This window comes from Parasteatoda tepidariorum, chromosome 2 (genome assembly GCF_043381705.1).
Source record: "Parasteatoda tepidariorum isolate YZ-2023 chromosome 2, CAS_Ptep_4.0, whole genome shotgun sequence".
NCBI lineage: Eukaryota > Metazoa > Arthropoda > Arachnida > Araneae > Theridiidae > Parasteatoda > Parasteatoda tepidariorum.
Window position 1 is genome coordinate 54744670 of NC_092205.1, and position 14096 is coordinate 54758765.

General features: G+C 25.2%; 1 protein-coding gene across 21 annotated transcripts in view; it reads left to right on the forward strand.

Annotated features, from left to right (window-relative positions):
* Window positions 1-11640, forward strand: part of LOC107454811 (Troponin T, skeletal muscle) — a 46736-nt gene extending 35096 nt beyond the window's left edge. For 14 of the 21 annotated variants that reach the window (XM_071177603.1, XM_071177597.1, XM_071177590.1 and 11 more), the window contains 5 exons: window positions 1003-1073; window positions 1200-1221; window positions 4174-4254; window positions 9165-9518; window positions 11210-11640. In XM_071177603.1, coding sequence (XP_071033704.1) covers window positions 1003-1073; window positions 1200-1221; window positions 4174-4254; window positions 9165-9479 — 489 coding nt within the window. In that variant the 3' untranslated portion in view covers window positions 9480-9518; window positions 11210-11640. Of the gene's footprint in view, window positions 1-1002; window positions 1074-1199; window positions 1222-3047; window positions 3129-4173; window positions 4255-9164; window positions 9519-11209 lie in introns of all 21 variants that reach the window. The other 7 variants (XM_071177608.1, XM_071177595.1, XM_071177606.1 and 4 more) reach the window with 1 other exon arrangement.
* The last annotated feature ends 2456 nt before the right edge of the window (window positions 11641-14096 follow it).

Sequence of the window (14096 nt, forward strand, 5' to 3'; positions counted from 1 at the left end):
AAGTAATAGCGAGTTTTTATTTTAATTTCATATTTTATTTATTAGTTATTTCTCATATAAATGTTAATTTTATCATTTTATAATTTTAATTAGCATAATTTTTATTTTTAGATTGTTTAAATTTTGCTGCTATACCTTAAATTAAAACTAACTGATCATATTCTTACTTTTAATATTTTGTTCATATTAATTAACTTAATAATGATAGGAAACAATACTGATATTTTAAATCATAACCAATTATGTAGACCATTGGTTGGCATTGTATAATATTATAATTAAATAATTTTAAAATAAGAATTAATAATCTTCTAAATAGCATTAGGAAATAACATAACCTAAGCTGTGAACTATGTCCTAGTTCATTAATTTAAGAATAATTGCTCATTTGTTAAGCATTATAAAATTATCATAAGATTATTATTCATAAAATTAAGTTCATAGTATTAGGAAATAACATAACCTAAGCTGTAAACTATGTTCTAGTTCATTAATTCAAGAATAATCGCTCATTTGTTAAGCATTATAAAATTATCATAAGATTATTGTTCATAAAATTAAGTTGGATAAAAACATTGTTTTAAATTTTGACAGTCTGTTTAATATTGAGCATTTTGAATAAAGAATAGTGGTTCATTGCTTGATTTTGAATCATAACTAATTTATTATAATAGGTGTTTAAAATATTTCATTAAAAAACTTAAATGAGAATTTGATTTACGTCAAACATTTTATGCACAAATGTTTGACGTAATGTTAAAATTATCATAAGATTATTGTTCATAAAATTAAGTTCGATAAAGACATTGTTTTAAATTTTGACACTCTGTTTAGTATAGAGCATTTTTATTAAAGAATAGTGGTTCATTGCTTGATTTTGAATCATAACTAATTTATTACAATAATAGGGTTTAAAATATTTCATTAAAATACTTGAATGTGAATTTGATTTACTTCAAACATTTATGTACAATTAAAATTCCATGTGTGTTTTATTCATAGTTGAGAGAACTTACTGAAAGGCAAAAACAAATTAACAGACAAAAGGCTCTTAAAAAAGGAATTGATCCTGCGTAAGTAATTATTATATTATTATTGGTTTTGTTTGTTAGTGTTATTTGCTTGCAATATAAAAAATGTTAAACTATATTAAATAAAGCTATAAAATGTTTTTAACTGTTATTTTTTTAATTTTACAGAGAAGCAGAAGGAAAATATCCAGTAAGTTATCTTTGGAATTTGATACTAAAATGTTTAGTTATAATATTTTATTATGAAAATCAAGTTACAATTTACTGTATCAGAAATATTTGAGTATTTAAATTAATGTTAAAAAATTAGTTTAAAGACAATGGAACTTTATATCTTAAAATTAGATACTTTGATTATTGTGGTTTTTAATGCATGTTAATTGTTAATTAACCACGTTTTAAATAAGTCAAAAATATAAAAAAAGCATGCAAAATAATAAAGAATATTGAAAAGATAAGGATATATATTTATTAAGGATATTACATAACATCTATTTTTATTTTAACTAAATTTCTTTTTAAGTAAAATTTTGTTTAAATAAATTTTAAAAATATTTTATTTTAATATTTTTTTCCTTCTCTTTTCATTAATCTTTATTATTTTCCTTGTGTTCGCGAATTTTTAACTTTTTTTATGAGTTCTATATACTTGCAGCGTATATGCAGTAAATAAAACTTATTAATTTATCTATTAACGGAAAGTTATTCTTAAAGTTCTTATTTCTTAAAGGAAACCTATAGGCATACAAATTACTACTGAATGTTTAATTCTACAAAACGTAGATTTGTTACGAGTCTTAAGGGAAAAAAGTTGCTTAAACTAATAAATAAAGGAATAAATATAAAAAATAAATAAATATCGTGCGTGTATTATAGTTTTCTAAGAGATCTTGAATGTTTTTTGATCCTGAATATTTATTGAACCTTTCTTGATCGATTTGAATTATTTATTATTTTTATTATATGCCTTTCAATATTTACATGTCTTTATAAAATTATAAGAAAGGCTTAAATTTTTTACTAAGGATTTTAAATGCAAACTAAAAATTCTAGCTTTTAACGTAGCTTTAAAAATTTTAGCATTGTTAAATTCTTGTATTCCATTTAAAATATCTGATATTATGTTTTTATAATATTTCTGATGTCACAATATGATGTTTCTATTACACCAGTTGGTACAATATTTTAGTAAGAGGTTATACTTATTGTTTTTTCTCACCTATTTCACTAAATTAAATGAATTTTAGTATTAGAATTTAAAATTTTGCGTTCATTTGAGTATGACTATTTCTTATAAATTTTCATCCCATTCATTTTTCTAATTTTAATCTTTTAATCCTATTTTATAATTTTATCTTAAGAACCTTATATAATTTCCTGACAAATAACATTTGGAATTAAGTCCAAACTTCTCATTTAACTTTGCTAACCCTGAATTAAAAACTTCACGTAACTGAAACAATAATTGTCTTCCTGAATATTCTGGTATGCTTTTAAATAGATGAATATTTTTGTTTAGATATTTTTAAAGTTATGCAAGAAACATTACCGGGATATTGTATAGAGAAACTTAAGAAATATTCTAATGAATTTTTGTTAATTACTACATGGATAGTTTTACTTAAACACAGCAGCTATATCGTATTTATATTTCAGAAATATCTTTAATATATTAAAAATATGTATTCAATAAATAATAAGCAATAAAATAAATACAGTTATATTTTTGGATGTAAGTGATATTTACTTCAAACTAAAGTAAATTTAGTACAGTTCTTATAATTAAATTACTAGCCTCATCTAGTTGTATATAAAATAGGAAATGGCGACAAAGGATATAAAATTATAAAATAAATAGAATATAAAATTAATTTTAACCTTTTTTAATGTACAAACATGCATTAACAATTCTAAATGTATACATATCTAATTCAAAAGCATACTTATTTTTACCTTTTAACCTCTTACCCATTTTACCTTCATTTTAATCCATTTATCATCCCATACCACCTGAAGCCGAAGATTTTGGTAGCCAGCAAATATGAGCGGCGGTTGGATAGGAGGTCATTTGGTGATAAGAAGTCATGGTTTGAAAGCGTAAGTGGGTGTGAAAAAATGATTCAAGTGTGACAATGAAGTAGTTTTGATGTCTTATCAATACTCACACTCTACTTATGAATATATGTTTAGGATGGCACTTTTCTGACTTTAGGCTTTTGTGGAAACTTTTAAGGTATAAAACTTACTTTACGTTTTCAAAAATATGTTTATTATGACTTAAACTATCTAATCATAAAATACTGACATTTTTTATTGTATTTTTTAAATTTTTTTTTGTTTAAACTAAAATAATTTGTCCTACAAAATGAAAAGTTTGTAAAATGTAAATATTAAAAGATGAATTCTAAAAATAATTAACCGCCAGATTTAAAAAACCACTTTCATGAAGTAAAAATTTATAGAATAGCCTTAAAATTGCAAAAATACCATTAAAAAACAAGAACAATACCATTAAGAATGCAAAAAAAATACCATTGAAATACAAAAGTTTCCCTTAAACGTTCAAAAAATGCCCTATTAAGTAAAAATAATAAATTTATATAATATTTGTTTTCCTTAAAGTTATGTTCATTTAAGTCATAGCAAATAAACCAATGCAATACATTTTTAATGTTCATAAAATTTTGTAATAAATGCTATATGCAAAAATGACAAAGAATGGAAAATATGTTGAGTCATAAACAATTTTTTTATTACATTTAATGTAATAAGATGACTCAAAGCAAAAGAAATAATAAAAAACAGATACAAGAATAATCCCCAATACTTAGAAAATGCTCTAAAATGCAAAAAGTGCCCGAAAAGAAGAACTAAATCAAAAAATGCTAATGTCATCGAAAATCCGGGGCGACTTAGTTATAATATCTAAATATTAAGATGTTTTTCTTTAAAATGGTTTTTTTGGTGATTTATCTGTCAAAAATATTTCTGAAATAAAACTTTTTTTGCCAATAGATTGCGATCCGTTTTGGTTTGTAATTTATTAATTATTGAAACGACACCAAAATGTTTAAATTTCATTGTCACACTCTTTTTATTACTTTAGTTTTGTGTCTAAATGTTTTTCCTTGTTTTGTCTTAGCCAAAAATTCATGTTGCAAGCAAATTTGAGAGGCGAGTGGACAGGAGGACGTATGTTGACAAGAAACAATTATTTGACGGTGTATGTATTTGAAAATAGATTTAGCATTAGGTTTTCTTCACCTTATTTCGAAAACCCTAACTCAAATTCTATAAAATAATATTAATGTAGTTTTAGATTTGTGCATCCTATAGACACGTTTGCCTTGTATATATTGTCTCCCTTGTGTTTTGTGTAAATAAACTAATAATTTTTTTATTTTTTTCGAAATTAAAACAAGAATAATAAAGAATAAGAATCGAATAAGAATAATGTTTGCAACAATAAGAATAACGTTTATTATTATTTTTAAATTTTTAACAATTAAAATCTTCATCAAGTGAAAATATTTCCGATAATTTTTTACTATACTTCAGTTAAACAGTGCAGGTTTAAGTTTGGAAATTTCCAGTTTTAGTTTTTCAATTCTTAATCATATAGTTTTTGATAACAAAATTTATAAAGATTTGCTAAAGGGAAAATAAATAAAGTTTTTATGTATACATGAAAAATAAAAATAAAAAGGCTAATTCTTTTTTTCATTCGCCCTATTTTATATTTTTATTTTTGAATGGATATAATTAAACTACTGACATATCTCAAATATTTTTTTTAAATGTTAATTTAATTATTATGAGATAACTTATTTAAATTTTGAGAACGGTCTTTAAAATTAATAATTAAATGCCCCATATTAAACTTTTTAAATCCATAATCAAATTTTTTTTAACTGTGTTTGATTCAAAACTTCAAATTATATTAATTTTAAAACATCTAGTTTTATAAAACCAAATTTTTATTTTTGATCAAAATGCGGAATGTATTATAACTTTTTTAAAATTTTCCAACAATATAACATGTAAAAAAAGATTAGTGAATGAGGTTCTTATCCAGTTACCTTTTTTAAATGAACTGGTTGCATGTTTACACCCATTATATTAGAATGTTATAGTATTTCTGTTATCGTCCTATGTTTAATTTATTCCGTTAGTTTAAATTTAGGGAAACAAGTACGTTGTCCACGCCTCGACATTTTCGAAACTCTCGATGACTCGAAATTTATAAAAATACAAATTTTTTGAATCATTTAAACTATAACGTAAATTTTGCAAGTAAGTGCATCAAATTTATAGCAAATTAATAAAATTTTTTAAATGAATTGTTATTAAGGAATAATAAGCATTTTCTTCTGGTTTCACGGTTTTTTTCATTTACAATCCAGAAATGCATTCATGTTAAACTAGCTTATTTTCTACACTTGAGCTTATTATTAGTATAATCATGAAATTAGCTGCAAAAGCATATTTTTTTAAAATAATTTCTAATTTTTCTCTGAGTTGAGCAGTTATAAATAAATTTTTTATTAAAAACTATAAAGCGTGTTTCAAAATTTAAAATTTATAAGCTGTTGCCCTTTTATTATTGTTCCATTAAGAGTAGGATGGCTATAATTTTATTTTAACCAGTTAATAAAATTTTAAAATAACTGTTAAAAGTATCTAAGAAATAACAATTTCAAATATTAATATTAAGTATTAATTTATTGCGGATTGCTGTTCGCTGAGGAATATTCTATAAGGCTTGTTGTTTTGAAATCAATCAAGAAAAAAAGTGAACTCTTGAATCAAGTATTTGGAAAAATCTGGCCTTCGTGGATGACTATTTGGGTAAAATTAACTCTCATTTGAGTTATATGGAGAGAAAAACAACGAAAACAATCTCATGTTTGGCCAAATGGCTCAAGAAAACCATAGGAACCTAGATTTGGGGAAAAGTTTCGTAAGTACTGCGAATTGTGGTAGTAGTTTGCGAATCGACTAATCATCACTTTGATTTGATAAACTCGGTCGCTATACTCGAAAAAAGTGCCAGATTCTCTTATTCTAATTCTAAATTGTTTATTATGACTTATTTTATCTTATGACTAGCGTTGAACAGCTGATCCATTTCTGATTTACTGTCATCAGTGTTCAGTTGCGTAGTCTTGTAATTTTGTAAGTCTACAGGCATTTAAGCATATTGCCTTCGTTGAAGGCGTTTTAATTAATCCACCTTGCATTTATCTTATATAGAGATAAAAACCTTCTATAATTAACTAGTGGAAAAGGGTGATTTGTTATTGTTATTTCTAATGCCGCTTGCCAAAAGAAAATTCAGGGTAGAGGGCGAATTTCTTCTTTTTTAAGGGCGCCATCTATAACGAATATTAATTCAGCCGCACACGTGTCATAGCCCGTTTAGAGCTTGGACCCATTCATACATCCATTCATTCATCTACAGATCATTACTTTGACCTGAATCAGCAAGTGATCAATCTAAAATTTTGTAGCCTCAGAGGTATTGATTTGTTATAGGAATATGGAAGACTTTGGGACTCGACAGATTTAACATGCACAAGTCACCATTTACTACACAGGGAGTCTTTGGCCGGCTGGTATCGAACTCACAACCTTTCGGACATGGGCACATCGCGCAAAGGTTCATTGTTCTAGTTCTTTTTTAAAAATGGAATTGGAGTAAATTATTTCGAATTGTTCAAATTTTTATTGAACATTAATTTAAGTTAGGGCTATTTACTCTCTATTTCTAGTCTGTGCACGGTATGCAGATATCTTGCTCTATGGATTAGTTACTAAATGCTTCTGCAATCTTTCACTACATAATACTACGTTTTATTTTTTGACAACCTTTCTGCATGGATTACACACTTAATGATACTCAAAATCCAGAGATTATAAAGAAGTAGCTTTAGATGGCTTTCATATTTTGCTATATTTCTAGTGGCCTTTACTCTATTCCAGGAATTCTATTCAGGATTTAGTTATCACAATAAATGCACAGCCAAGCAATTTATCCTGATAGATAACTTTTTTCTATGATATTTGAATTTTTTTAATCTTTAGCTAGAAAATACTTTAAATGTTTTGATTCATCAGAAAAATGGTTTAATCTACTGCAAATAATATAAATTTCAAATGAAAATTTAGCGATAATGAAAGACCTTACCTTAACGAATATTCGAGTCATCGAGAGTTACGTGAAAAAGTATTTTTGTGTTTTGATTACTTTTTGAGTATACGCATTATTTGTTCAACGAATTTTGTTTGTTGTATTTTTTGAAATTAATATGTTTTGTTTTAATTATTTTTGAAACTTTTGTTCTTCATACAATTTTGAAACATATTTTGAAGTGATTTTTGGTTTGATCACATTTTTGCATCAACCATTTTAATACAAATAGTATTTTAAAGAGTTATATTTTTGGAGTTTTTGTTAATGCAATTTAAGGTCAGTCAATATTTTTCCCACCTACTTGGAAATGGCAATAAAAAATAAAAAATTAAAAAAAAGAAACACTTAATATATATTTTATGAGCTCAAAATGCATGAGAACTCTCATATAACTTCAAATGCATGTATACATGCAGTATACTTCCAATTTAATTCAGTTTCTATTAAATATTAAGCCCCATAAGTGCCTGATTTAAGCTGTTATGCATGAGTTCGTATTTGAGAAAGTGTTTAAAATACTTTTTTGTTAAACAAAATATGCCTTTACACCTTATTAAAACAATTATGTTTAACTGTATATGATTGTGCTATTTTAATTCCAATATAACGGTTATTTTATTGCCATTGTGTAATTTATTTTAAAAAAAATAATTACTTGACACTAATAATCTGATTAGGTATTAAGTATCTTCGTAAATTTTAATATTGTTTTTTAAGGATTATAAATGCAACTGGTTTCCCGTACATTTTTGAAGATCTTTTTACTTCAAATGTATATAAATAGTTTAAAGCATTAAAATCCAAAAAGTTTTTATTTAATCTTCATTCTTTCTTATAAATTCCTTATGATATTTATTTAAAAATCAATAAATGTTCCTTAAAATCCGCTTTAGAACTGTTGAGCTGCTATTCAATAAGATTGAAAAGGAATTCCTAAAATATTCCAACGCATAATATGTAATTTAGTTATCAATATGTGAGTTGCCCAATTGCAAAATGTGCTAACTGCAGTTTTGTAGAAAACTTTAGGCATATCACTGTATAAGGTTGCTAAGTAGCAGTCACATTTCTGCTACTTGGTACTTTTTATTCAACTTTAACCAACAGTTAGAAATTGGGCCACTTCCGAACATAATATATTATCATTTTTCAAGCAATTATTAACATTTCTATTTAAATTTTTTTTCTTCAAATTTTTCAGTTAAATTCAAATTGTTCCATTCTATTATCTCAGTTTAAAAAAAATTATTTTATGTAATAATATTTTTCAAATCTAGACTACTAAGTTTAAATTGATAGAAATTAAAATTATTATATGTTTACATGCAATGACTGAATATTTTTTATAATGCAATTTTCTACATAAACGGTTGGACTTACTCATTTCCAACCAGCTTTAAAATGTAAGCTTTAAAGTTTTTCATCAATCAAATAATCAAACAATAAAGTTTTCAATTCATCAATTTCATTGATAATTTTTATTCGAAAACGTATTTTTTTATAAATATAAGATCCTTAAAAATATTTATTAAAAAAAAAACAAATCTTTGCAAAATAATTTATATTTTTTAAGAACTATAAAGTACAAAGTAAGTGCCAATAGTTTCCTTTTGTACCATAAAGTGCAAATTCAACTAGGTTCATATCAGAGCCAGCTATATCCGAAAAAATATTTTAATAAAAATGAAAAATATTTGGAAGAAAAAAATATTTTCAAAAAGTCTCAAATTTGGAAATTAAAAATATTGGATAAAAATTGGATATAAAATATTTGGATATTTTTAAAAAGATAGTTTTACTGTAAAATAAATTTTCTCTCTGCAAAATTTTGAAAAACTGCCTCACTGAAACCTGAACATCTCATTTATTTTAATCTTAAACAAATTTTGATTTATATATGCTTTTCTAAATAATTGAAATATGTTATGAACTACAAATAGGGCCTAGAGACAACATTAAAGGATATACATGAAAAAACTTGGGCCGAGCGAATGAACCAATTTAAAGAACGTGGTCCAAAAGCTCTTCCCAAATGGGATCCAACTGCTCCCAAAGTCAAGGAAGTGATTGAGCACAGAACATACGAAGACGACGATCTTTTGGATCTAGAGCCACCTGGCTTTGGTTTGGACCCAGAACCCTCTCCTCCTAGAGAAGCCACTCCACCTCCTGCCCAAGAAGAGGAAGAAGAGGAGGAGGAAGAAGAAGAGGAAGAAGACGAAGAGGAAGAGGAAGAAGAGGAAGAAGAAGAATAAATTGCTTGATTTCATACTGAATAAGAAAAACTTTCCTAAGTATGTTTACTTAATTTTCGTTCAAATGCACGATATTATATAACTTCCATCTTAATAAATAATTTTTAAATCCGTGTCAAAAAGAAATAAAAAAGAAAACATAAATAGTGAGATGACCTCAAATCAATATTAAGGTAAGGTAAAAGCAATGCACTTGAATAAAATCCGCAAAATCAATGATTGAGTAATATCGATTTATCAAAACCAGTTTGGATATATCGATGATCATAAATTGATGGTTGATAGTACGAACCGTAAGCAAAAAAATCCTAAAATTCTTTTTACCGTGAGATCCATTTTTACCATAAAATATAATACTGTATTTTTTACAGTAATACTTATTTAATTAGAATGATTCAGTGATTGTGAGGTAATTATTACGGAAAAAACTACAGCGCAACAGATTGTTTGTTCCGTAACATACATTTAAATAAATATACCTGTACTTTTTACTGTAAAAATGGATTTTACGGTAAAATGTACCGATTCTGAGTGACGGTATTTATATCGTAGTTTGATCCGAAATTTTTTATTGCATGGTTTTGAAATAACTTGTTTTAGTAAACTTCAAAAGTGTTCTATACGCTTGAGTATTTAAAGCAAATTTTATGGAAACAAAACAATACATATAAACATTTTATAAGATAAAATTTAAGCATTTTATAAGATAAACTTTTTAACATCCTTGTTATTGTGTTAGTTGTAGACCCGAAAACTAAGATACACCGTATGCTGTCAACCTAAAAGATGTTTTTTTCTTCTTTTTTTTTTAAATTTCTTCCATTAACGTACCGAAATTTTTTAAAAATTTGTTTTGGCTTACAGCAAACGACACGATAACGTCCGGCAAACATAAATTAATTACGGACAATCATGCGCAAATGTATTTATTGTAGGTGGTATTTTAGGGAAAAAAGTGCGACTTCCCTGAAAATTCGACTCGTATTTTAACTCCATTTTAGTTACCTAGGTATTCTCCCATGATGCTTTGATATTAATTGAAGTGTTGGACAATATTTTATCTATTCATTCGGTTGTTTTGCTAGAAGTTTATTCAGTTAATGCTCATTCAACTATTATAATTTAAATAAAAAAACAGTTTTGAAAATTATATTTGATTTCTTATAACCAGTAAAAATATAATTTTGACAGAAACAAATGCCTTATGGGTAAGTGAATAATCAGATATCTGATTGGCAAATAATACATATCGATGTATAAATAAGTAAATGTAAATGTGACAGGCATTTAAATAGGTATTAAAATCAAACAATTAATTTCTGTAAATTGTTTTATCGTTAATAAACATATTTTGCATCATGAGAGGGGTGGGATAAACTTGTGTTTTTTTACAATAATAATTGTATAATTATTGTAATAATTTTAATAATTGCATAATTATTATTAAGCTATGCAGAAAAGTTGTAGATAAATTTAATATATTAATTGCCATATTGTTATGTTTTATTATGTTTTTAATTTTAAGAAGTCATTGTAAGCTTAAAACTAAAAAGTATTTATCCCATTCGTAAGGATTTGAAGTATATGGGGACAAACTACACTATTGTGATAAGCCGCAAACAGCATTTTATTTATCGCATTTATTTATTACATATCACATTTTTATACATTAATGGTATTATTTATTAAAGATATAATGTAATTTTATGTATAATTATTATTTTTTTCAGGATTCCCTGGCAACTAGGTGTGGATAGCTGTCTTTTCCTGAATTTGTGCCTACAAGTTAAAATTATTTTAAATTTGTCTCACGAACTTAAAGTCATGTTTAATATTAATAAGGGCATTTTTTATAATTTAAAGCATTTTTAGATATATAAAACAAAACAAAAATATAAATAAAAAATTCTGTGGACAGTGTAATAATACCCTAAATGCCCTGTCATTCCTAATTTCTTTCATGTTCGTTTATATTTGCTTATTTTATTTTGCTGTAAAATAATGTCAACTAAAGGAACGCGTAATGCTTTGTTCATTTACTTTGAACAAAGCATTGTATAATACATCGGCCATGCTGTTTTGAAACTAATTGTATCTGGCTACATGTTTATAATACAATGATATGTATCCACATATTTATTAAAGATAAATTTTATTGTGATTTATGTTTCAATTTATTCAATTTTTGACTAAGTGAAATCAATCAAATTCCAAAAATAAAGGTAGTCATGACTTTTTTTTTTGGAATATTTTATGTTCGCAAAACAAAGCACTTTTATTTTAAATACTAATTGTTTAGCAATTTATTAATTTTTTATCTACGAAATAAAAATATTGCGTAGTACTGTGAGTAGAATAATATTTTTCCAAATATTCATTTATGTCATTTTCCTATAAAATGATCGATTATAGCAAAAAATGGAATTGGAAGTTGGAATTTAATTTTTGAAAAAAAAATAAATAAGAATGTACTAGACGTACGAGGATTTAATTTTGTTATTAAATAGAGAAAAAAGAAAAAAACAGTAAATGAAAAATTTTAAAAGTAAGTAATCCTTCTGTAAAAAAATTCATTCAAAAATTTGAGTAATATTTAGTTTAGTAAATCTACAGCTTGTAATGTGATTTGTTAAATTAAATTTAAAGCAGTTACATTTAGATTTTACGTATAGACTATTTATGAAAAAATTAGTCATTACGATATGAATCTGCTTATTATTTTTTTTCTTTAACTTTTTAAATTATTGTAATCTCTAACTATATTAATATGTTCATATATTAACTATATAATACGTGTTCTTTTTATTTCCACCAAAATTAAATGAAAGTGAATCAGTATTGGACTCTACATAATTATTTTTTTTTCATTCATAACATTAGAACATACGATACCGAATATGTCAGAAATATTTTTCAAGTATTTAGGAAATTAAAACAAATAAATAAATAAAGACAGTCATATTTTCCTTAGTACAATATGAAAAAATTAATAAAAATATAAAATTAATAAAAATATAAAATTAATAAAAATATAAAATTAATAAAAATGTAAAATTAATAAAAATATAAAATTAAAAAAAAAATATAATAATTAATAAAAATGTAAAATTAATAAAAATGTAAAATTAATAAAAATATAAAATTGAAATCTCTTTTGGTTTAAAATTCAATTAAATAATTTAAAATATAAAACTAAAACGCATTCACTACCACTACAATAATAAAGCATCTTTAATTTTTGCAAAGCATAATGTATAGCAGTATAATTTTAATGAATAAAAATACTTTATTTTTTTAAAATAGCACGTGTTTCATCACTCTTCCCAAAATTTTAATCGTTCACTTTTAAAAAAAATGCCTAGTCGAAGCATCAGATAATAAATTTAGTAAAACTGTTTAATAAACTTAGTATTATTTCAATATATGATTTTTAAAAAAAATAAAATTACAGTTATTGATCAATGTTGCGTTAACAGTACCGGAGTTTAATAAAAAAATAGCATAATTATATCACAGTTTTTTACTTTAAACAACAAGCTATTATCTGTTTTGTAAAAATGAAATGTTAAGTAGAAAATGTCCTAAAACTTGTCTCATACATTATACGTGAAACGCAACTTGGTATTTCCCATGCTAAAGCAAGTAATCAATTCAGGGATACCGGAAAGTAGAACCTTCCAGTTCTGTCTTTGGTAGACGCTCTAACTACACTGTTGTAGAGGTAACCCAGTGACCTTTGTGATAGTTTAGTTGGAGTATGACGTCATCATACATTTCTTTAGTTGATGCGATCGATCTGGCTACCGGAACAGACGCTAAAGAGATTTGTCCCACAGTGCATCCCGCGAAAGAAAGGGTTACTTCTCGGGAATTCCCTGAAAGCGCCAAACTGAAAAATAACGCCAATGGTATTGCCAAAGAAAGTTACAAAAAATATTAACTACTTATGGAGCAAAATAAATATATCAAAACCTTTTTATAAAAAGGAAAAGTGGAAATACTAGCTGTGCTATCTTAAAAAAGAGAATCTTTAAAATTTATTTGCTATTAAATGTCCTTTTTAATATGTATGCGTAGTTATTTAAAAACAGTTGTATAAATATGAAAGCTATTTCAGGGAATTAAAATAATGCCTTTTTAGATAAAAGTTCTAAATTAAGATGGTCATATCAAAACTACCAATAGAAATGTTATCCTACACGGTAAAAAAAAATTCTGGTAAAAAGATTTCATTTCATGGTAATGGCAGTTCTGTTAAAAAAATTAGATGGCATGTACTCTATTAATTTTGTTATTTTTCCATTTATATGGTAATGGTTTAGCGAAATTTCAGGTTTTCAAAATTATAGTTGTTTTTACTACACATTTAGTTAAACATATAAATCTGAAAAGTACATTTAGTCGAATAAATAGTTTTTATATTATATTCTAAAGTATCTAATGTATCATGATAAAAATACTAAGTTTTATCATATTTTACAAAGCCTTTCTATAAAAATTACCAAACTTCTTGGTGTTATAGTATATAACCAGAAGTATTATAAATTTTAGCCCAACTCGATAGTTCTGATCATACATTTTAATCAGTGTAGGGAAAAGTACGTTTAAAATATATTT